The sequence below is a fragment of the Chelonia mydas genome, chromosome 10 (assembly GCF_015237465.2).
Source record: "Chelonia mydas isolate rCheMyd1 chromosome 10, rCheMyd1.pri.v2, whole genome shotgun sequence".
Taxonomy (NCBI): domain Eukaryota; kingdom Metazoa; phylum Chordata; order Testudines; family Cheloniidae; genus Chelonia; species Chelonia mydas.
The window spans coordinates 72,397,165-72,421,847 of NC_051250.2; the positions used below are offsets into that span (position 1 = coordinate 72,397,165).

At 44.7% G+C, this 24,683-nt stretch overlaps 1 protein-coding gene across 4 annotated transcripts in view; it reads left to right on the forward strand.

The window, feature by feature from the left end:
- The window catches only part of MCTP2 (multiple C2 and transmembrane domain containing 2), a 164,179-nt gene that overhangs the window by 12,970 nt on the left and 126,526 nt on the right, over positions 1 to 24,683 (forward strand). For all 4 annotated transcript variants that reach the window (XM_037910725.2, XM_037910726.2, XM_037910724.2 and 1 more), the window contains exon 2: positions 19,474 to 20,007. In XM_037910725.2, coding sequence (XP_037766653.1) covers positions 19,546 to 20,007 — 462 coding nt within the window. In that variant the 5' untranslated portion in view covers positions 19,474 to 19,545. The remainder of the gene's footprint in view (positions 1 to 19,473; positions 20,008 to 24,683) is intronic.

Genomic DNA, 24,683 nt, shown 5'->3' on the forward strand with positions numbered 1-24,683 from the left:
GTTCTCTCCCCTCTGTGGTGCAGCCTTACCAGACATGTCATCTGCTGAGCTCCACGCAAATATGAACTGGGAGGCGAGCGCAGGCACAGGAGGAGGCACCGAGGCTGCCTACTCTTACTCGGCAGTGCCCCAGCGACTTTGGTGGCTCTCTCTGTATGGTATTTGTGTAGTGAGGGTACTGTCTGAATGTGCAGTTTGCTGTGAGCCCTGATGTTAGAAAAACATCATGAAATAAATAAGACTTTCTGCCTCCCGCTGGTACAGCTATGAGGCATGCTGTCCTGTGCCTTGCTTTGTGTGGCAGAAAGGGTGGAAAGTATTGGTGAGAAATTTTATATATAGCATTTCTTCTGTTTTAGAAGATAATGTAAGAAGTGAAAGTAATAGCTCCACAAGTTGGAGGCAGGTGCATATTTTTTTCCTCCACTAACTTTCACTACCAGGTACTATTTTAAGATGTCTGTAACATTTGATTCTTCAGTTACTGCCCAGAGTTAGTCTGCTTTTATGTGGAAAGAAAAACAAACTCTTCAGATTGTGTAGGGAGTCTCCAAGTAGCTAGGACTGCAATCAAATGAGTATGCAGATCATGTACTCATTATTGTAACTCATTGTATATGCGACCGGTTATTTAAAAAAAAAAAAAAAAAAAGGCAAGAGCCCAGGGCTTAAAATACCCAGGGATCTCTGTGTACAAGAAAAAATAAAATAAAAACAAATCTCACAACAAGCTTTGTAAAATAAATGTTGTTAAGTTCAGTGTTTGCCTCTAGAGTTTTTTTATATTATGACGTTCATCTGCAGAGACCTAGATTTCCTTCAGATAACATGAATAAAAGGAAGTCTGTTTCTGTTGATCTGTTTTTATTCAAGCATTGCAGCATGCAAGAGTTGTCTTTTGTGAAGCAGTTAGCATTTAACGTACTGTCTAATATAGTGTAAAGTGATTGCTAAGAGAGGAATGGACCAAACCAAAAGACTATAATGTACATGATTTCAGTATCTCACCGTTTCCCACCTTTTCTAGCTGAAGGATCCCAAAGTGCTTTTCAAAGAATTATATAATAATAGAGAGAGATCACTTTCAATTGAAACTGCAGGAAAAATTTAGGAAGACAAAATGTAAATGCCAGAGTTGGAATTTGGCAAAAACATATAAACCCCTGCTGTTGCAAAAAGTCCTATGAAATCTTTAATGACCATATGTGATTAGGACTTTATCTACACATTTGCACCTGCAGTAGCCCAGAAACACCAGCCTGGGACACTTGTTTGTACTGACACAGAGGGAAGAATAGCCTGCATCATATCCAGGACCAGCTGTAGGCACCAGCAAAGCAAGCACGTGCTTGGGGTGGCACATTTCTAAGGGCGGCATTCCGGCCATCCCATCTCCCCCCCACGAGCTGTGCCCACCAGCTGCTCCCTCCGCCCCGTGCATGGGTGGAGCTGGGGGTGCTGCTCCCCATCCCGCGCCGGGGCAGGCTCCCACCTTGTAGGCGAGATTGTAGCCCTGCCTGAGCGGCGGGGACTGCTTGTGGACCTCTGCGGTGCCAGTCCAGCCAGAACAGAACCCGGTACCAGACCCAATTTATGAGAAACTGGGTGTACCGGAAGACACTAACGTTTTTCATTACAGTGTATAGTTGAACCCAAATTGTTTGTAATTGTGATTTTGTTAACATTAAATGAGTACACTAGTAGGAAATTGTTTTATTTCACTAACTACAAATTCTCTATTTTCATTTTTTAAAAATTTGTAAACAGCCAAAAAACAAAACAAAAAAACATTGCAAACATGTGTAAACGCCGAAAAAGGGGGGGGGGGGGGAATTTTTTTTTGCTTGGGGTGGCAAAAAACCTAGAGCTGGCCCTGATCATATCTGTATCATTGAGGTATTCCTTGTAGGTCTCCTATCCACATTTTGGCCCTGTTTAGCTTATGAGATAAGAGATCACAGCGCTGGGAGGTATGGCTGCAAGCCCATCCAAATCAATGCTTCATTTTGGCATCAACCTGTTCTACAAGAAAAGTTAAATGATTTAAGCAGCCAACATTGCAGGGATAAAATTGTGACCCTATTGAAGTGAATGGGGCTCAGATTTCCCTCGAAACGTTTAAAATAAAGTCATCACATGAGGAATTGAATTTGAAAGCTCAAGGATAAACTGATAAACTTGAATGCAAACAAAGGACAACCAGTACTTTGCAAAAGTATTTTCATAATCCTTTTGATTAGGATTGCTTATCCGAGGCAGGCTATGTTTCCAGATAAGTAACTAAAAGCAAGCCATTAAAATGTAAGTATGCAAAGCTTTCTCTCTCTCAAATTACTTGCTTATAATGGTAACGATTTATACTTGAGTGAGGATCTGTAAGCAGTGATAGGAAAGGTCTGGTATATCTACCGTGACCCGTTTCATATGTAACACACTTTAACATACCCTAAGTCATGTCTGTCTATCAATTGGCTGTAAAAATTAAAGAGAATAATGGGTATGTCTACACTATGAAATTAGGTCAAATTTATAGAAGTTGGTTTTTTAGAAATCGTTTTTATATAGTCTATTGTGTGTGTCCCCACGCAAAATGCTCTAAGTGCATTAACTCGGCAGAGTGCTTCCACAGTACTGAGGCTAGAGTCGACTTCCGGAGTGTTGCACTGTGGGTAGCTATCCCACAGTTCCCGCAGTCTCCACCGCCCATTGGAATTCTGGGTTGAGATCCCAATGCCTAAAGGGGCAAAAAAAATTGTCGCAGGTGGTTCTGGGTACATGTCGTCAGGCCCTCCCTCCCTCCCTCCGTGAAAGCAATGGCAGACAATTGTTTTGTGCCTTTTTTCCTGAGTTACCTGTGCAGAAGCTATGCCATGGCAAGCATGGAGCCCGCTCAGCTCACTATCACCCTACGTCTCCTGGGTGCTGGCAGACGCGGTACTGCATTGCTACACAGCAGCAACCCATTGCCTTGTGGCAGCAGATGGTGCAATAGGTCTGATAACCATCGTCCTCGTGTCCAAGGTGCTCCTGGCTGCCTCGATAAGGTTGGTCAGGAGCACCTGGGCAGACATGGGCGCAGGGACTAAATTAGGAGTGACTCAACCAGGTCATTCTCTTTAGTCCTGCCGGCAGTCCTATTGTACCATCTTCTGCCGAGCAGGCAGGAGATGAGGATGGCTAGTAGTCCTACTGCACTATCTGCTGCCAGCCAAAGATGTAAAGGATAGATGGAGTGGATCAAAACAAGAAATAGACCAGATTTGTTTTGTATTCATTTGCTCCCCCCTCCCTCCGTGAAATCAATGGCCGACAATCGTTTCGGTGAGGTCTGTCAGGGGCACCTTGAAAAGTTTAATGGAGATTCAGTCCTGCCTGAAATACCGGGGGGAGGGATAGCTCAGTGGGTTGAGCATTGGCCTACTAAACCCAGGGTTTTGAGTTCAATCCTTGAGGGGGCCATTCTGTGTGACAGTTGTTTTTGTTTCTCCTTGAAGTAAAGCCACCCCCTTTGTTTTTAATTCCCTGTAAGCCAACCCTGTAAGCCATATCGTCAGTCACCCCTCCCTCCGTCAGAGCAACAGCAGACAATCGTTCTGTGCCTTTTTTCTGTGCAGACGCCATACCACGGCAAGCATGGAGCCCGCTCAGATCACTTTGGCAATTAGGAGCACATTAATCACCACACGCATTATCCAGCAGTATATGCAGCACCAGAACCTGGCAAAGCGAAACCGGACGAGTAGGCGACGTCAGCGCTGTGACGTGAATGATGAGGACATGGACACAGACTTCTCTCAGAGCACGGGCACTGGCAATGTGGGCATCATGGTGCTAATGGGGCAGGTTCATGTGGTGGAACGCCGATTCTGGGCCCGTGAAACAAGCACAGACTGGTGGGACCGCATAGTGTTGCAGGTCTGGGACGATTCCCAGTGGCTGCGAAACTTTCGCATGCGTAAGGGCACTTTCATGGAACTTTGTGACTTGCTTTCCCCTGCCCTGAGGCGCAAGAATACCAAGATGAGAGCAGCCCTCACAGTTGAGAAGCGAGTGGCAATAGCCCTGTGGAAGCTTGCAACGCCAGACAGCTACCGGTCAGTTGGCAATCAATTTGGAGTGGGCAAATCTACTGTGGGGGCTGCTGTGATGCAAGTAGCCAAAGCAATCAAAGATCTGCTGATATCAAGGGTAGTGACCCTGGGAAATGTGCAGGTCCTAGTGGATGGCTTTGCTGCAATGGGATTCCCTAACTGTGGTGGGGCCATAGACGGAACCCATATCCCTATCTTGGCACCGGAGCACCAAGCCGGAGAGTACATAAACAGCAAGGGGTACTTTTCAATAGTGCTGCAAGCACTGGTGGATCACAAGGGACATTTCACCAACATCAACGTGGGGTGGCCGGGAAAGGTACATGACACTTGCATCTTCAGGAACTCTGGTCTGTTTTAAAAGCTGCAGGAAGGGACTTTATTCCCAGATCAGAAAATAACTGTTGGGGATGTTGAAATGCCTATAGTTATCCTTGGGGACCCAGCCTACACCTTAACGCCATGGCTCATGTAGCCATACACAGGCAGCCTGGACAGTAGTCAGGAGCTGTTCAACTACAGGCTGAGCAAGTGCAGAATGGTGGTAGAATGTGCATTTGGACATTTAAAAGCGCGCTGGCGCAGTTTACTGACTCGGTTAGACCTCAGCGGAACTAATATTTCCACTGTTATTACTGCTTGCTGTGTGCGCCACAATATCTGTGAGAGTAAGGGGGAGACGTTTATGGCGGGGTGGGATGTTGAGGCAAATCGCCTGGCCGCTGGTTACGCGCAGCCGGACACCAGGGCGGTTAGAAAGTGTCAGGAGGGCGCGGTGCACATCAGAGAAGCTTTGAAAACCAGTTTCATGATTGGCCAGGCTACGGTGTGAAAGTTCTGTTTGTTTCTCCTTGATGGAACCGCCCACCAGCCTTGGTTCACTCTACTTCCCTGTAAGCTAACCACCCTCCCCTCCTCCCTTCGATCACCGCTTGCAGAGGCAATAAAGTCATTGTTGCTTCACATTCATGTATTCTTTATTAATTCATCACACAAATAGGGGGATAACTGCCAAGGTAGCCCAAGAGGGGTGGTGGAGGTGGGAAGCGCCTGGAGGGGTGGTGGAGGAGGGAAGGACAAGGCCACACAGCATTTTAAAAGTATAAAACTTTAAAACTTATTGAATGCCAGCCTTCTGTTGCTTGGGCAGTCCTCTGGGGTGGAGTGGCTGGGTCGCTGGAGGCCCCACCACCACGTTCTTGGGCATCTGGGTGAGGAAGCTATGGAACTTGGGGAGGAGGGTGGTTGGTTACACAGGGGCTGTAGCGGTGGTCTGTGCTTCTGCTGCCTTTTCTGCAGCTCAGCCATACGCTGGAGCATATTAGTTTGATCCTCCAGCAGCCTCGGCATTGAATCCTGCCTCCTCTCATCACGCTGCCGCCACCTTTCAGCTTCAGCCCTCTTTTCAGTCCGCCACTTACTCCCTTCAGCCTGCCACTTCTCCTCCTGGTCATTTTGTGCTTTCCTGCACTCTGACATTGTCTGCCTCCACGCATTCGTTTGTGCTCTGTCAGTGTGGGATGACAGCATGAGCTCAGAGAACATTTCATCACGGGTGCGTTTTTTCCGCCTTCTAATCTTCGCTAGCCTCTGGGACAGAGAAGATCCTGTGATCCTTGAAACACATGCAGCTGGTGGAGGAAAAAAAAGGGACAGTGGTATTTAAAACACATTTTATAGAACAGTGGGTACACTCTTTCACGGTAAACCTTGCTGTTAACATTACATACATAGCACGTGGTTTCGTTACAAGGTCGCATTTTGCCCCCCACCACCACGTGGCTAGCCCCTCCCCCGTCTCCCCTCTCTTTGGCTAACAGCCGGGAACATTTCTGTTCAGCCATAGGCAAACAGCTTAGCAGGAACGGGAACCTCTGAATGTCCCCTTAAGAAAAGCACCCTATTTCAACCAGGTGACCATGAATGATACCACTCTCCTGAGAGATAAAGAATGGATGGTGTTTGAACGCCAGCAAACATACACTGCAATGCTTTGTTCTACAATGGTTCCCGACTACGTGCTACTGGCCTGGAGTGATAAAGTGTCCTACCATGGTGGATGGAGTAAGGCTGCCCTCCCCCAGAAACCTTTTGGAAAGGCTTTGGGAGTACATCCAGGAGAGCTTTATGGAGATGTCCCTGGAGGATTTCTGCTCCATCCCCAGACACGTTAACAGACTTTTCCAGTAGCTGCAAATGCCAGGGCAAATTAATCATTAAACATGCTTGCTTTTAAACCATGTATACTATTTAGAAAGGTACACTCACCAGAGGTCCCTTCTTAACCTGGCAGGTCTGGGAGGCAGCCTTGGGTGGGTTCGGGGGGTACTAGCTCCAGGTCCAGGGTGAGAAACGGTTCCTGGCTGTCGGGGAAAACTGGTTTCTCCGCTTGCTTGCTGTGAGCTATCTACAACCTCCTCCTCCTCATCTTCCTCATCCCCAAAACCTGCTTCCGTGTTGCCTCCATCTCCATTGAAGGAGTCAAACAACACGTTTGGGGTAGTGGTGGCTGAACACCCTAAAATGGCATGCAGCTCATCATAGAAGCGACATGTTTGGGGCTCTGACCTGGAGCGGCTGTTTGCCTCTCTGGTTTTCTGGTAGGCTTGCCTCAGCTCCTTAAGTTTCACGTGCCAATGCTTCGGGTCCCTGTTATGGCCTCTGTCCTTCATGCCCTGGGAGATTTTGACCACATGTTTTGGCATTTCGAAAACTGGAACGGAGTTCTGATAGCACAGATTCCTCTCCCCATACAGCGATCAGATCCTGTACCTCCCGTTCGGTCCACGCTGGAGCTCTTTTGCGATTCTGAGACTCTATCGTGGTCACCTCTGCTGATGAGCTCTGCATGGTCACCTCTGCTGATGAGCTCTGCACTCACCTGCAGCTTGCCACGCTGGCCAAACAGGAAATGAAATTCAAAAGTTCACGGGCCTTTTCCTGTCTACCTGGCCAGTGCATCTGAGTTCAGAGTGCTGTCCAGAGCGGTCACAATGGAGCACTCTGGGATAGCTCCTGGAGGCCAATACCATCTAATTGCTTCAAATTCGACCCGGGGCAAGGCTGATTTCAGCGCTAATCACCTTGTCGGGTGGAGTAAGGAAATCGATTTTAAGAGCCCTTAAGTCGAAAAAAGAGCTTCGTCGTGTGGATGGGTGCAGGGTTAAATCGATTTAACGCTTCTAAATTTGACCTCAACTCCTAGTGTAGACCAGGGCTTATTTGCCTTGCTTTTTTCCTTTCCCTTCCCTTCCAGAGCGGAGTTTATACTCCAGCTGGTATAACTTGTGTGCAGAGGTCCAGAAGAGACAGGTTATAGCAGAGAAAGGAACTAAAAGAAGGGTGTAAGAAGGATACACCACACTCTCCTCCTGTTGGTTGCTTTTTCTGCTACACCCCTCTCTGCTGGCACCATGTTGTTTGTGTCACAACCATTTATTGGATCGATTTCAGAGATTATATTTAAACCTAAGGGGGACTGTAGCCGTTTGGTGGCCAGACACCCATGTATCTACATAAATACAAATAACTATTGTTGGCAGGCAAAGCCGCTGTTTGTGCAAGCGTAACTTACCTTTGCTTGGAACCAGTTTAGGTGAACTTAAAGCACTGTCCCCTGTGTCTCCTAGGGCTTTACACTGGTGCAGCTATGCCAATGCCTGCCACCAACGGCAGAAATCGTGGCGAAATTCTTTATATAGACAAGGGCTAAACTATTTCAGCTTTCACGTTGAGGGAACTGGAATGTGTAAAGTTGCACCAGGTTAGACTTCAGTAGAGTTGCCTTTGAACTGAAACCAGTATTAAGACATGTGAATAAAGAACATCTTCCTAATAGCCTCTGTTTGTCACTTGTTGGTCTTTTCAGCTACTTATTATAAGAATTGTTCTAAATGTTGAGGAGTGGTTAGTCATAGCTGAAAGCATCCTAACTTAAGCATGTGTTCACAAAGCTTGGTGGCAGGCAAACCGACCCTTTATTTTCACTTTCATTGTATAAGCAAATTGAATACAACAATTAGAATACTTATGAAAGGCATAACAGCAGCGTTCATGTGCTCAATTGCATATACTTGATTTTTACTGCTTTTGAGGGTACTTCTTAAAAAGTTTGCTGGGTAATGTTTCAGTGTAAGCCTACAGGCTCAGTTTATCATGTTGTTCCGTGGGAACTGGTGGCAGTAGTGGGGTGAGTACTCAGAATGAATATGGCAACACATTCCACAATGATGGTGCATCATATTGTAATTTAGCATGGCTCTCTGCACCTATTTACTAACAATTTGCACTTGTAGAAGGTCTTCCATCTGAAGATCTCAAAGCACTATATGCTAGTGAATTTAGCTTCACGACACCCCAGCAAAATAGTGAATAAAGATGAATTAGTTTACATAATTTATCTAAACTCTCAAATGAGCCTTTTGACAAAACCCCTCACAAGAGCATTTTAAGGAAACTTAATAACCAAAGTAATTTTCAGTTCCAATAATCAGAAACAGGTAGAGAGAAAATAAAGTGGGAAAACATGGTCAATATTTGTCTTGGCCCAAGGTTAACTATGGAGTGCCCTACATTTTCCTACTAGGACCAGTGTTGTTCAGTATAATTATTTATGGTGTGGGAATGGAAATAAACAGAAGTGGCAATATTTTTACATGACATAATTATTTAGGTCAGTGAAGACTGTGAGGAAGCTCAGAGGGACCTAACCAAATGATCACATGATCACACATGAAATGCAATGGTGACAAAATCAAAATAATGTAAAGAAGAGGGAATAATATCAACTACTTGTACATATTCTAAATATACTGTAACTATCCAGGAAAAAGTGGAGAGCTCAAAGAAAACTTATTAATGTGTTGAGATGGCCAAAAATCAAACATAGTGCTAGCATACCTAAAGAACAGGAGAGAAAACGCTAAAAATGTTTAGTTATATCAGTTAATGGCGTGCTCTGACCTTAAGTACTATGGTGAGTTCTGATCACATTGTCTCAAAACAGAAAAGCAGAAATAGAGAGGGTTCAAAGCCAGGTGACAGAAATGATTAGAGACATGGAAAGACTTCTGTATGAGGGGAGAGAGAAAACCTTGGGACTATTCAGCGAGGCTATGAGTGGGTATAAACATAAATAGTATAGAGATGGGAAATAGGACACTCCTATTTATTCTTTCTCCTAATACAAGAAAAAACCCAAGAGGACATTCAATGAAATTGAAAGGCAAAAAAATTAAAGTTGATCACAAGAAATACTTTTTATGCATAATAAGCCTGTGAAACTCCTTGCTACAATATATCATGAATGCCAGAGAAGAACAAGGAGGAGGTATTGGGGCTGAGGCTCTGGCCCCGGATAGTTTTTTTTCTCTGCATACGTGTGATTGCTTAGACAAGATTTTGTGATGTTGTTGGCACCAAGCATTTGAAATTTACAGCAGGAAAGAAAACTTCTGATCTACGATGGAAGTAGAATATATGGAGAATGCTGAAAGTATTGAAAATAAGACTAAACTTATTATGAGCAAGTGAGAACCTGCTGCTGTCTGTTAAATTATAGTTACTGTCCTGCTGCTAAAGATGGTGAGTAAAAGCAGGAAAAGAAAACACTGGAGAAAGTAAGAGCAGGCTGTTTTTTGGCATGTACTGTAGATCACAGTAGAGTAATCAGTTAAGAGAAATGCACATATTTATAAAAAGACACTCCGATGAAGTGAGCTGTAGCTCACGAAAGCTTATGCTCAAATTTGTTAGTCTCTAAGGTGCCACAAGTACTCCTTTTCTTTTTGCGGATACAGACTAACATGGTTGCTACTCTGAAACCTGGCACATATTTATGCAATTCCACTGCAGCGCATTGTCTCGCCTAGTGTTGTCACTGGAAAGTTTGTCACTGCTTGATCAGAACACAGCATTGTGGTGAGATGTTATTGGGATAATCTTTCTTTACTTCTTACTTGATGCTCTCTCGGGGCATCTAGAATTGTAGTCACGCAATTATCTTTCTGCGTTATCAAAAGAAGGATTTTTTGGTGCTTTACTGGATGGTTGCTCCCCACCACCCCAGTTTGGGAGCCAGCCAAACAAACTCCTTAGGATTCTGCCAGTCCTAACTTTGCCTTGCAGGTTAACCCTTGGTGTACTTCAGTTCCCAGTCTCTCTAGAACAGTGTTTCTCAACCTTTCCAGACTACTGTACCCTTTTCAGGAGTCTTATTCATCTTGTGTACCTCAAGTTTCACCTCATTTAAAAATTACTAGCTTATAAAATCAGATATACAAAAGTGTCACAGCTCACTATTACTGAAAAAAATTGCTTACTTTCTCATTTTTACCATATAATTATAAAATAAATCGATTGGAATATAAATATTGTACTTATGTTTCAGTGTGATACTTGAGCCTGTTTTTCACTTGTGAGCTTTGTCTGAAGCCTAAGCCCTGACGCTCAGGGCTGAAGCCTGAGCCCCGGTGCTTGGGGCTGAAGCATGTAGCTTAGCTTCGCAGGGTCCCCTGTGGGGTGGGGCCCTCGGCAGTTGCCCTGCTTGCCAGCTCCTATGCCAGTCCTGCACTTGCGATCCCCCTAAAACTGTCCTGCGACCCCCATGGGGGTTACAACCACCAGGTTGAGAAACACTAATTCTAGATGAGCGGAGTACCCCCTGGAAGACCGCTGCGTACCCTGAGGGGTATGTGTACCCCTGGTTGAGAACCATTGCTCTAGAACAGTGGTTTTCAAAGTGCGGGTTGCAACCCAGTACTGCGTCATGGAAGGTAAGGCACTGGGTCGGGGCAGCTCTGGTCAACACTGCCGAACGGGCAGTTAAAAGTGCTGCCCAGCTAAGGCAGGCTAGTCCCCCCCTGTTCGGACACTGCACTGCGCCCCGGAAGCGGCCAGCAGCAGGTCTGGCTCCTAGGCGGGGGGGGCCACAGGGCTCCATGTGCTGCTCCCGCCCTGAGCACCGGCTCCTGGCCAATGGGAGCTGGGGAGGCGGTGCCTGCGGGCAAGAGCCGCGCGTAGCCGCTTGCACGCTCCTCCGCCTAGGAGCTGGACCTGCTCCTGGCTGCTTCCAGGTTGCAGCGCGGTCCATGGTGCCAGGAAATGTAGGAAGCCTGCCTTAGCACCCCCGCTGTGCCGCTGACCATAAGCTGCCTAAGGTAAGCACGTGCCCCACCCTTGCGCCCCAATCCCCTGCCCCAGCCCTGAGCCCCCTAAACCTGGAGCCCCTTTCTGCACCCCAAACCCCTCATCCCCAGTCCCACCCCAGAGCCCCCTCCCACACACTGAACCCATCATTCCCGGCCTCATCCCCACATCCCAACCTTCTGCCCCAGCCCTGAGCCATTCCCAAACCCCTCATCCCCAGCTCTGTTGGGTTGCGGGCATCAACAATTTTCTTCAACTGGGTAGCCAGAAAAAAAGTTTGAAAACCACTGTTCTAGAAGGTCTCCCTGCAGCATTCAGCCCCTGTCTCTGGATGACCACAGAAATACCAAATTTGCCGTCTCCAAAGAGACAGACTATACCTGCCTACTGGCTCAGTTGAGGATGCCTACCTCACCTTAATATAACAGCATTGATAGGAATTTATAATAAAACAGGAGTAAGTTTATCACTTACATCTGTTCTTTATTAATACTTAGCAGAGATAATAGAAACAGAAATGGTTACAAAACCACAAAAGTATAACGTGTGTGTAAGAGACTACATGTAACCTTAGTAGGCTCCAAGCTTTGTCTAAAGCAGTTTTCTCACCTATAGCTGATTCTCAGCATCACCAACCCCCATAGTTGGGGTTCCTCTGTTCATAGATGCAAAGAGCTCTATGTCCCCTTAGGGATGAATACCCAGAATGTCTTTTTGCTTCTGCTTATGTTCCCCAAGATTTGTTGTCTTTGTCGCCGGGTTCAAGATGAACCCTTGGGGTTAAGACTCCCGTGTCTTCCTATGCTGATTTTACATCCTCATATTAATTTGCTCCTCCTGTTGACCTCCAATGCAAATGAACTGCTGCTCCTTGTCTCTTGCATCATCAAGCTCAGTTTACATTGTAGACGGGGAGAGAACTATTTTCCCTCTTGTCTGGAAGAAAACCTGTTTCTCCCTTTCATTGGTTACAGACTTTAGAGCATAAAATCAGTGTAATTCCTCATATAGTGGTAACACATTTCATAATGATATTAATGACCATCATGTTACTGGTTTTCATCTGGTATCTTACACAGCATTCTTTCTAGATAAAAAACAACAAGGAGTCTGGTGGCACCTTAAAGACTAACAGATTTATTTGGGCATAAGCTTTCGTGGGTAAAAAAACCGCTTCTTCAGATGCAGGTAAATATTATGACAGCGGTGTATGAGGTGTAGTAAGTTTGTCAGGCTTACTAAGAGTTGTTGACACGCAGCAGTGAACCGCTAATGGGCCTCTGTGTCACTCACTTACTCACTCCCCACCTAACCTCTTCCTGCCCTGTCTTGTCATCTGTCTTGACATTTGGTATTCTGTAAACAATTTTGTGCCTTGGGGAAGTAGGAAATTGTAAAACTATGGGGGTTTAATGCTATCAGTGGCTGATACTTTTTATGTCCAACATTGGGGTACTTGGGTCAGTCTGACCAGTGCTTGTAATGTCGGAGTACTGTATTGTGTTCCTTAATATGATGTGTGCTGTGCCAAGTTTTTTCAAACATTCCTTGAATTATATTGTCATTAGGGGAAAAAAGTGATATTCCTTAGGTTGGTGGAACAGATTTTGAGACACACTGGTCCACTATTCTTGAAGTATTTTGTTTTTATGGTGGTGATGATGATATGGTATAAATTATTGGGGAAGCACTTTATTCATAGTGTTGTTTGTAGAGTGCTATATACATTGATAAGGGATTGCCCCATAGCAGCTATCGTTCAGATGGCCCTAGTCTACAAATACTGTTTACTGAGTGAAGTGCTTACTATCATGAATCCTTTCATGGAGAACTATGCCTGGTAGTGTTTGCAGGAGTAGGTTGTATGTTCGATAACAAAACAAAAGCAAACAAAGACGACAAGCCGTGGTGAATAGTCAGGAAAGTGTGTATGTGTGGTGGGGAATAATGGAAAGGGAATAGGAAACACAGCTCTTTGAAGAGCCTTGTTCATCTAGGGAAGCAGATGTTATGAACTGGTCCTGTCTTTATCAACAGCATTTTGAATGTGACAGGTTTGTGTGTGAGAGAGCAAGAGAGAGCCAGCAAAACAGAAGGTGCTGGATAAAGATGAATTTGAATTTCGAAATTCTTATTTTATGGCATTTTCTACAAACATGTTTGGCCTGGTAATTCTAAATGATGTAATATTGGAAGTGGAGGCCCTATGACTGTGAATGGCCCATCGTGTTTGAAGGTGGAAAGGTTTCTAAATGAGAATTGTCAACAAAAGCAAGCTCAGTACAGCCTCCTATAGTTAAAGCATCGCACTGGGATTTGAGTCTGGTCTCATTTGCTGGCTCTGCATGGACTTCCCTGTGTCCTTTGGCAAGTAATTTAGGGCCAGATTTATTTATATTGTTCCTCCACACAAGTGCAGTGTGCTTGCTTCTCTCTTTGATTTCAGTTGGAGCTGTGGGCACTTACCTCACTAAAAAACAGGCCCCCTGGCCTCTCTGTGCCTCAGTTCCCCACTGGTGAGATGCGGAGAATTCTTCCTACCTGACAGAGGTGCAGTGATGAAGATAAATTCATTTAGGCTTGATTTAAACACTGTTTTTGTACCTGTATAGCAGGGACCGGCAACCTTTGGCACACGGCCCACCAGGGATAGCCGCTGGCAGGCTGGGACGGTTTGTTTACCTGCAGCGTCTGCAGGTTCAGCCGATCGCAGCTCCTATTGGCTGCGGTTCGCCGTGCCAGGCCAATGGGGGCTGCGGGAAGCGGCGCAGGCCGAGGGATGTGCTGGCCACCACTTCCCACAGCCCCCATTGGCCTGGAATGGTGAACTGCAGCCAGTGGGAGCTGCGATCAGCCGAATCTGAAGATGCTGCAGGTAAACAAACCGTCCCGGCCTGCCAGCGGCTTTCCCTGGCGGGCTGCGGGCCAAAGGTTGCCGATCCCTGCTGTATAGCTATCTGGGTTAAGGGTGTGACTTTTTTTGTACCAAAATAATAGCACAGCCACTAGTGGACAGTTTTATACCAGTACAAAAGTGCCATGCACCAGTATAGTTTATTCGCTTTCCTGTATGGGAATAGCTATACTGATATACATACCTTTACACTGATTTAACACAAAAGCAGTATTGCTACCCCCCAAATGCTCACAAACCACGAATTAGGGTCCCCCCCAAAATCAAAGGAGTAGGTTAAAAATCATGAGATTTTAAAAAACAGAACAAAACAGGATTGTTTTTATTTTCCTTCTGACTGATAAGTTTTTGTTTTATTTTAGCTGGTTGTAGAGTTTTGAAAATGTACAATAAAATTGTACAAATGTGTTTTCCTGTGTTCCAACCTGCTGTATTTGTTCTGCCTCACACTTTTACAAAAATCTAATCCTCCCTGTGCAATTTATTAAGCTCCTTTCACTTATAGGGGCCTTACAAATGTCCAGTATATTGGGTTGCTGTTTTCGCAGGATGTGGTCAACGCCTTTCTCCGCCTCCCCCTCCCCGCCCCCAAACTCATGGAAAAACCGTGCTTGCACACACATAGGTTGTTTGTTTCCACAAAGACCTGCTCTGAAAGGAAACCACTTTCCTGCTTGATTGCTTGGAATATCACTTATATAGCAAAAGCAAATCCTCCCAAAGGAGTTGATTAATTTATGAAGCATTTGATACCAGTAAGTGTCTCAGCCATTAAATGCCTAATCCAAAGCTCTTTGGAATCAGTGGAAATTTTCAATAGGCTATGGATGAGACCCTAAGAGAATTACATGTACCTGAAGGTAGGTTCTTTGTTCCCTTTGCGTGTAAATCAACTTTGGAACTGATGGAGCATTCTGTGCAATTTTTAAAGTCTGCCCAGGAAAGTGTGTTTGGGGATTCTTTTTTCTTTTTGAGTCAGATTGTTTGGATAATAGCCTGTTTCTGAGATTGCATGCTATTAATGCTGTAGTCAATAAGATTTGTATTGAGTTAGCTCATTATTATTAATTGTTTATATTACATTAATACCCAGAGGGCCAATTTGGGATTATGGTCCAGTTGTGCTAATCACTACAGCAAGGAAAACACAGTACCTGCCTGAAGAGCTTACAATCTGAAAAGTAGAGCAATGTGGAGGGAGAGTGACACCCTTAAAATCTATCGATGAGAAAGATTGTATAAGTATATTATGAGGTCAGCAGGGACCCATATGGTCATTTAGTCTGACCACCTGCATAACACAGGCTAACGAACCCCACCCAATAATTTCTGCATAAAGCCCATAACTTCTAATTGAGTGATAGATTCTAGAAAGACATCTAGCCTGGATTTTTATATAAATTTTCTAACTTTTTAAAGTTTTATTATTTCATCAAAAATATCAGCATATCTCGACTCTTCCTTGGCCTTACTGCATCATCGTCTGTCTGGCTGCGTGTCGGCACCACAGCAGAAATGGGTCTGGAGGGGAGAATAGTAGCGTTATGCCTCAGAGAGTGTTGCATGCATGAGGGGTGTGATGAAAGGATGTTCAAAGGTGTTTGTGGGAGGAGTTTTACAAGTGAGCGATTGAGGCTGGCGTCATTGGCGGAGAAGAGGAAACAGGGTGAGGGGCAGGGCAATGCATTAAGGGCCATATCCAAAGCCCATTGAAGTCCATAGAAAGAGTCCCACTAACTTCAGGCAACTTTGCATCAGCCTGTGGGAGACCAGGAGTGGATATGTAGAGAGGGGCAGAGTTTAAAATGTGGATTAGTGGCTTGTTAATCAGCAGCTGGCTGGTTAAATTAAGTATATTCATCTCATTTCTACAGCTGAAAGCCATAGCTTAGTTTGTAAAGTAGAGTATGCAGAGATGGCTTCCCTAAGTATGCTGGCCTCAGTTATTAAATGCTCCATGGCCAAACTAATTGTATTCTACCTCACAACTGTCCTGAAGTCCATTAAAATGTCTTCCTCCCTTGGTCCTCTCAGAGGGTCTGTTTTTGGCCATTCTAAATGAAATTAAAAAGTATTTCTGAAGTGACTAGTCTCTCTGATATCAGTGGGGCTATTTCAGGGGCCTCCTGATTCAGCGGATCCACTATACTAGGAAGTGGTGATGGAGAGCAAGCCTGCCTCACACTCACCCTGCAACAGCCACTCCTGACCTACAGGGCTAGGCCTGACTCCTCGTTCTGGGCCTAGTGATCTGGTGCACGGGGTCACAAGTGGCAATCACTCAGATTTGGCCCCACTACCTCTCCATCGTGATGGAGGAATATGTACTACTTGCATGAAAAAGGGTCTGCAGGATCTATGGCTGCGGGATAAGTGTTCGAACAAGTTTTACTCTGTGTGTGTGTGTGTGTGTGTGTGTTTAGATTAAAGTATGTCTCTTTAATCTAATTCAGATGGTATTCTACAAATTCATGCTCTCCTTGCCTACAGGCACCTTGGATTTATAGCTCTTGCTGTGCCAAACTTTCAAAGTGGTCTCCTCCAAAGAATAATTCTGACATGTGTGTTTCTGTGGGGAAGGAGGGACATGTTTATCTACCAGACGTAGATAAACATGATTTGTTGGGGAAGAGTCAACATGGCTTTTGTAAAGGAAAATCATGCTTTACCAATCTGTGAGAATTCTTTTAGGGTGTCAACAAGCATGTGGATAAGAGTGATCCAGTCAATATAGAGTACTTGGCTTTCCAGAAAGCCTTTGACAAGGTCCTTCACCAAAGGCTCTTAAGGATAAAAGGGAAGATCCTCTCATGGATCATTAACTGGTTAAAAGATAGGAAACAAATGTTTAAGCCAGGAGGAGAAGACAGGGATAGATCATTCCAACTACCCTGTTCTGTACACTACCCCTGAAGCTTTGGTACTGGCCACTGTCAGAGACAGGATACTGGGCTAGATAGACCATTGGTTTGACCCAGTATGGCATTGCTTATGTTCTTTCAGGCAGGAAAGTGTGCACAGAAGGTATCCTAGCATTGCAGTTTTTTTCTCATGAAAATGTTACCATGCGTCAAATCTTTGTTTACAATATTTACTAAGCCAATCACTCTTCCAGATTACAGTACCTCTGGTTTCAGAGTGGTCACCGTGTTAGTCTGTATCAGCAAAACAACCGAGGAAGCCTCGTGGCACCTTAGAGACTAACAAATTTATTTGGGCATAAGCTTTTGTGGGCTAAAACCCACTTCATCAGATGCATGGAGTGAACAAAACAGAAAGCAGTGTAAATATTATAGCACATGAAAAGATGGGAGTTGTCTTACCAAGTGAGGGGTCAGTGCTAACGAGGCGAATTCAGTTAAGGTGGAAGTGGCCTATTCTCAACAGCTGACAAGAAGGGGTGCATATCAAAGGAGGAAAATTACTTTTGTCGTGCTAACGAGGCCAATGCAATCAAGGTGGACATCGCCCATTTCCAACAGTTGACAAGAAGATGTGAGTATCTGCAGAGGGGAAAATTACTTTTTGTAGTGACCCATCCACTCCCAGTCTTTATTCAGGCCTAATTTGATGGTGTCCCGTTTGCAAATTAATTCCAGTTCTGCAGTTTCCTGTTGGAGTCTGTTTTTGAAGTTTTTTGTTGTTGAAGAATTTGCCACTTTTAAGTCGGTTATTCAGTGTCCAGGGAGATTGAAGTGTTCTCCTTCCGGTTTGGGGTCATCCTTCAGGATAAGTTGTAGATCTTTGATGCGCTAGAGAGGTTTTAGTTGGGCCTGTAGGTGACGGCTGGTGGCATTCTGTTATTTTCTTTGTTGGGCCTGTCCTATATTAGGTGACTTCTGGGTACTCTTCTGGCTCTTTCAATCTGTTTCCTCACTTCAGCAGCTGGGTATTGTAGTTTTAAGAACGCTTGCCTCAAACAACTCTGACATTATAATAAAAAAGGCTGACAAAGGAGGTGCTGTAGTCAGCATGAATAGGTCGGAATATGAACGAGAGAGAGTTGCCTAGCAGCCTGACGCCACATTCTACAGCCTGATCCCACTGAGGGCTACCAAAAGAAACTACATCATCTACTCAAGAAACTCCCTGAAGAAGCACAGGAACAAATCTACACAGACACACCCCTAGAACCCCGACCAGGGGTATACTATCTGCTTTCCAGTGCATCATCAAGGATCTGCAACCTATCCTGAAGGATGATCCCTCGCTCTCACAGACCTTGGGAGACAGGCCAGTCCTCGCTTTATGACAGCCCCCCAACCTGAAGCAAATACTCACCAGCAACTACACACCACACAACAAAAATACTAACCCAGGAACCAATCCTTGCAACAAACCCCCTTGCCAACTCTGTCCGCATATCTATTCAAGGGACTCCATCATAGGACCTAACCACATCAGCCACACCATCAGGGGCTCGTTCACCTGCACATCTACCAATGTGATCTATGCCATCATGTGCCAGCAATACCCCTCTGCCATGTACGTTGGCCAAGTCTCTATGCAAAAGAATAAATGGACACAAATCAGACATCAAGAATTGCAACATTTAAAAAACCAGTAGGAGAACACTTCAATCTCTCTGGACACTCAATAACAGACTTAAAAGTGGCAAATTCTTCAACAAAAAAACCTTCAAAAACAGACTCCAATGAGAAATTGCAGAACTGGAATTAATTTGCAAACGGGACACCATCAAATTAGTCCTGAATAAAGACTGGGAGTGGATGGGTCACTACAAAAAGTAATTTTCCCCTCTGCGGATACTCACACCTTCTCGTCAACTGTTGAAAATGGGCGACGTCCACCTTGATTGCATTGGCCTCATTAGCACTGTTCCCCCTCAGTTGGTAGGCAACTCCCATCTTTTCATGTGCTGTAATATTTATACTGCTTTCTGTGTTGTTCACTCCATGCATCTGATGAAGTGGGTTTTAGCCCACAAAAGCTTATGCCCAAATAAATTTGTTAGTCTCTAAGGTGCCACAAGGACTCCTAGTAACTCTAGCAGTTGTCAAATTGAATATTTTAATTCATAAAGTTTGATAACCCACAATATCAGGTTTCAGAAAGGGGAAAGAGTGGAAATGGCCCACTTCTGATGATCCTAAAGGAAATGGGCCTCACATAATCTTAACCATCATTCCTTAGTGTAGGGCACACTTTCTACTGCTCATTCCCTTCCTAATAACACAGTATGCTTTCCTCTTGCTTGTTAGAAATGGACTGAAGGTCTGTGGATGAGACATCATGAGTCATAATCCAGAACTGGTGTTCACTTTAACTATTTGGCTTTTATTCTTCTCACATTCTTTTTAGTGACCCTATGAATTACTGAAGTCCATTCAAAACCAACAATGCCAAGGAGCTGGTGACATCCCCGTTGCAGCTATGGATTTGGATAGATCCTCTGTCTGGGGATCCCTGAAACAGAAAACCAGGCCTTTGTTACAAAACTTCAACATAAAGATGATAAAGAAAAGCTCTAGAAAAATGGTGCCTAGAAGGCAAAGGCATTCCTTGGACCGACGCCTCAGCGTATCTGTGCCCGACATACTGGAGAATGAGTCTTTCACAGGCGAAGAAACTACTTATTCAGGTTCCCAGGCCCTGTCCACCTTTATCCCCAGCACTCTTTCCAGCTCGGTCATGTCTCTCAAGAGCAGCAGCACTTCTTTGAAACGGGCAGGAGAGGACCTGCAATGGAGACAGCAGGAGGCTGTGCACACGGAGATCAACATAACAGAAACGGAAGTCATGTGTGGATCAGAACCCAGACGGAAATCCAGCATTGACCTCTTAGCATTGCTTCAGAGAGCTCACCTGAGTGATGATCTGACAGAAATGACTGAGGTAAGGGGCTTTTGGATAAGCCAGGGTAAGTAACCATGTCAGAGTTTGCATTCTGTCCTTTATCTGGGTTGGTTATGAAGGGATGAAGAAAGGCTAAAAATAAATGTTTAGGTCAGTAAAAATTAACGTATATAACTTGCGAATAAATCCTATTCCAAATTTTCCCTTTCATATACTGGAAAGTTCTAAATGCCACATTGGAACATTGTTCTAGCATCTGGCTTTGGCAAGTGCACGATACTTTTAAAGGCAAATTTTTGAAGGTTCTCAAAAGAATGATCCCTTGATTCAAAAGCGTTTGAAGGCTTCTGACCTTCAAAATATGTTGCTCTCTGAAACATTTGGTGTAATACTTTCTTTGTTATCATAATATACTGGTTTCATCAGATAGCAAAGACCCACCCAAACCAGATTGAATAGTAGAGTGGGAGGGAGAGCGGGGTAAACTCTCTGCCTGAAATATGAGCTAACTGAAATAACTCGATGGCGTACAGTGAACTTGTTGGATTCTGCTCAGGAATTTCATTCAGGTTTTCATTACAGGATGATCAATCTGGTTAAAAGCACAGACAAAAGGGTTTTCTAACCCTCCCATTTAATACTCATGGAAATGAGAGACTACCACTGACTGCAGTCAGGCACAGTACTGGCAGGAGGCATGTGAACTTTGTCAATGTATCTCTGCCAGGGTTATTCAGTCCTGACTAGCATCACCACTTGCCTATGTGTGTGTGTGTCTTTACAAAATGTGTCATTAGTACTATTTACTGACCTGTTCCATTGCTGTCCTCCTGCACCATTTAAGCTCCATTTTCTTTTGAGTCAAAGTGGTATTTGCTGTCTACAGTGAGCTTCAAATAGAGCGAAGAAACCTGGGCCATACCCATATCTTGCTAAACACGTGTTTAGTGTAGTGGCTCATGTTTCAAAAGTGGGGGCCATATTCACACAAACTGATGCAGAAAGTGTAAAACACACCTCAATGAACCCCTGCCCTCAAGTATCCTGTGTGCCAGGAGGGATTCATCTACAGAAAAAGCTGTTCCTCCTGCCATCCCACTTGCCCCTTTCTGGTGTTTCCTACTCTTGGGGCTTTGTACTCGGGAGTGAATCCCATTGTCCCCGGGAGTGAATCTGGTCTACTGCTCTAGCCTTGGTAGTGACCTCGTCTAGTTACTGGTTTAGTCTAGAATGTGGTTTAGCCCCCATCCAAATGGTTGCCAAGCTTGCAGTTAAAAATCATTGTAGCTGACATTGTGACAGTTCCTTAGGGCTGTTCCCTGTCCATTGCCAGGGCGCTAAATGTTCTGCAGCCACAGAATCCAACCCAGGCCACAGAAATGTTCTCCAGAACTTAAGCTTTCAATTTAAAACAAACAAACAAAAAATCTGTCCCTTATGGTTGCAGAGATAAGTTTCCAAGTGTAAGACAAGTACTAAACCAATGCAGTGCTGTGTTCCTGAAATCTGTCCATTAAACAATAGCTTGGAGAGAACTACTCCATTTCTTGTAAATAACTATATCGTTAGCTGTTTCACTGCTGTTCATTCTAGCCGAAACATCCAGTCCCACAATCCCAAACAGTGACAAAATCCCTGATTTTTCCCTGATGTAGATATCACAATTTAGGGGTAGTTTACATTAGAAAAGTTGGGGAAATGGTATAACCAAGACATTTTATAATTGCACTATAAAGTTGTAATGACTTCTGATATATATGAGGGATATATTTACTGTTATAACTGAATAGTGAGTTTTAAAATGCCTAACCTGTCCTGGCTGGAGTAATTATCATTATTACTTTTATTATCATATTGTACTTTGTCATTCATTATTTAAAGTAGTACAATCAAATAATAATATTCTCCTACAATGTAACTTTAGCTTGTACTAACTTTAGCAGTGCCAGTTTAAAAGTCCATTAGCTAATGCATAACTTTAGACACTGGGCAGATGAAGGTCGCTTATTTTCAAATGTATTTTTAGTTCTATCTGTAAAATAACTTAAAATTTGCATGAAAATAAATGTAGTTCCAACTATGATACCAATAGCAATTATGTGAGTCACATACATGATTGTGATCAGTAAACATAAATGCCAAAATAATTTAGAAAAATAAATTCCCTTTCTTAATAAACGAGAAAAAAACTTAATCACATATGTTAAAATTATGTTTAGAAAGTAAGCAGATTTTATTAATGTTTATTTATCTGTACTAAAGATAGTGTACAAAGCATCAAACTTGTGTTTCTGATATCTGTGTTAAAGCTCCAGAACTGATACCTCAAGGTTTGGGATTGGGAATAACTTGCTGTATTATCTCCTGTTTGTTCTAAATTTACATATAAACTTTAAACATGGCTTTAATTGGAGTTTGTATATATATATATTTTTCTTTATATAACAATTAGATACAGTGCTCCTGTCAGCTAATTCCTAAATTATTATCGGCAAAAACCCTAGAGTTTTCAGCTGCCCAAGTAGTCCCTGGAATCATGGCTAAAGTTTCCTCCCAGCCCCCCTGTCATAAATATAAAGGGAAGGGTAACCACCTTTCTGTATACAGAACTATAAAATCCCTCCTGGCCAGAGGCAAAACCCTTTCACCTGTAAAGGGTTAAGAAGCTAAGATAACCTCGCTGGCACCTGACCAAAATGACCAATGAGGAGAGAAGATACTTTCAAAGCTGGGGGGCGAGGGCGGGGGGACAAAGGGTCGGTCTGTCTGTCTGTGTGATGCTTTTGCTGGGAACAGATTAGAAATGCAACTCAGAACTCCTGTAAAAAGTTAGGAAGTAGTCTAGCTAGAAATGCATTATATTTCTTTTGTTTAATGGCTGGTAAAATAGCTGTGCTGAATGGAATGTATATTCCTGTTTTTGTGTCTTTTTGTAACTTAAGGTTTTGCCTAAAGGGATTCTCTACGTTTTGAATCTGATTACCCTGTAAGGTATTTACCATCCTGATTTTACAGAGGTGATTCTTTTACCTTTTCTTTAAAGAAAAGTCTTCTTTTAAGAACCTGATTGCTTTTTCATTGTTCTTAAGATCCAAGGGTTTGGGTCTGTGTTCACCTGTACAAATTGGTGAGGATTTTTATAAAGCCTTCCCCAGGAAAGGGAGTGTAGAGCTTGGAGGGATATTTTTGGGGGAAGACGTCTCCAAGTAGGCTCTTGTCTGTTCTTTGTTTAACACGCTTGGTGGTGGCAGCATAGGGTTCAAGGACAAGGCAAAGTCTGTACCTTGAGGAAGTTTTTAACCTAAGCTGGTAAGAATAAGCTTAGGGGGTCTTTCATGCAGGTCCCCACATCTGTACCCTAGAGTTCAGAGTGGGGAAGGAACCCCAAAATCTGAAATGGTGCTCCGGGTGAGCCAGGAGTGGCCAGAGGGCTGCAACAGGGCCATGGGCTCTGGTAAGATGCAACCCCAGTGTGATGGTGCAAAGCCTGCCTTGAGGCACATGCAGAGCATCAGGCACCACAAGTCACAGCAGCAGCGCAGACGGGTGGCAATATACCATATACCACGCCACGCTTATTTATATGCTGCCACTGCTGGCGGTGGTGTTGCCTTCAAAGCTGGGTGCCTGGCTAGTACCCGCCAATATCACGCTGCCCTGCCAGTGCTTAATTTGTGCCAGGGCTGAGCTCTGGCATCTCTTTTTCATTTCAAATTAAACACTGGGGGAGGTAGTGGGGCCCAGAGGTGATGGGGGGGCGGGAATCCCAGGGAGACCAAGGGGCCAGGAGTGATGCGGGGCACCAAAATAAAAGCTTGCCCAGGGTGTCATTTTCCGTAAGGCCAGCCCTATTCTTATGCTCTAAAACAGGGGTGGGGAATCTTTTTTCTATCAGGAGCCATTGACCCACAGAAAAAAATCAATCGTGGGCCTCACACAAACAGAAAGCGAGGGTCTGATCCAAAGCCAAAGTCTTTGACTACCCCAGTCTTTGGATCAGATACTGTGATGCAGTTCTCACCATAAATCAGCCCTACCATCCCCTGGTGCTGTCGTGTGGTCTTCTCTGAATTTCCCCCGGTTTGTCAGTATATTTCTGTGGGGCCCAGAACCAAGTGCAGGATCCCTGGGAGCATGGGGGAGGGTTCCTCCCCAGAACTGGACTGAGAGGGGCTGTCCTCTCCCTGTTTTGGGGTGGGTGGCCCAGTGGCATAGCCAGGACGGGCCCCGACTTTTGGTGGGTGGGAAATGATGGGGGGGCAGGAGGAGGGTTTGGGGCTGCCTCCCACTCACCCCCTCCAGGCTTCCTTGCAAGGGGCGATGGACACTCTAGGCAGGAGCTCCCCAGGGCCCCAGGTGCTCACCCAGCTCTGAGAAGAGACGCCGCTCTCCAGTGGCAACGGCTCCCATCCCACCACCCTGCACCGGGCCTGACTCCCCAAGGGCAGGTCTACCTTTTTTGAGCATTCCTCTGTTGCTGATGGGTCGCCCACTTGCTCGCCCACCTGCCACTGGGTCAAGGGAGCATGCTCAGGAGCCCCAGCCAGTTGGGGCCCCCAGAAAAATGGGTGCCCCCACCTGCTCTGACCCCCCTGCCCGGTGCTTCTGCCGGGGAATGGGGTCAGGGCGTGCGGGGTCTTGCCTCGACCCCACTCATTCAGGCATTTCAGAGTTGCTGCAAAAAAAAAAAAAAAAAAAGGCACCTAGTCTATACA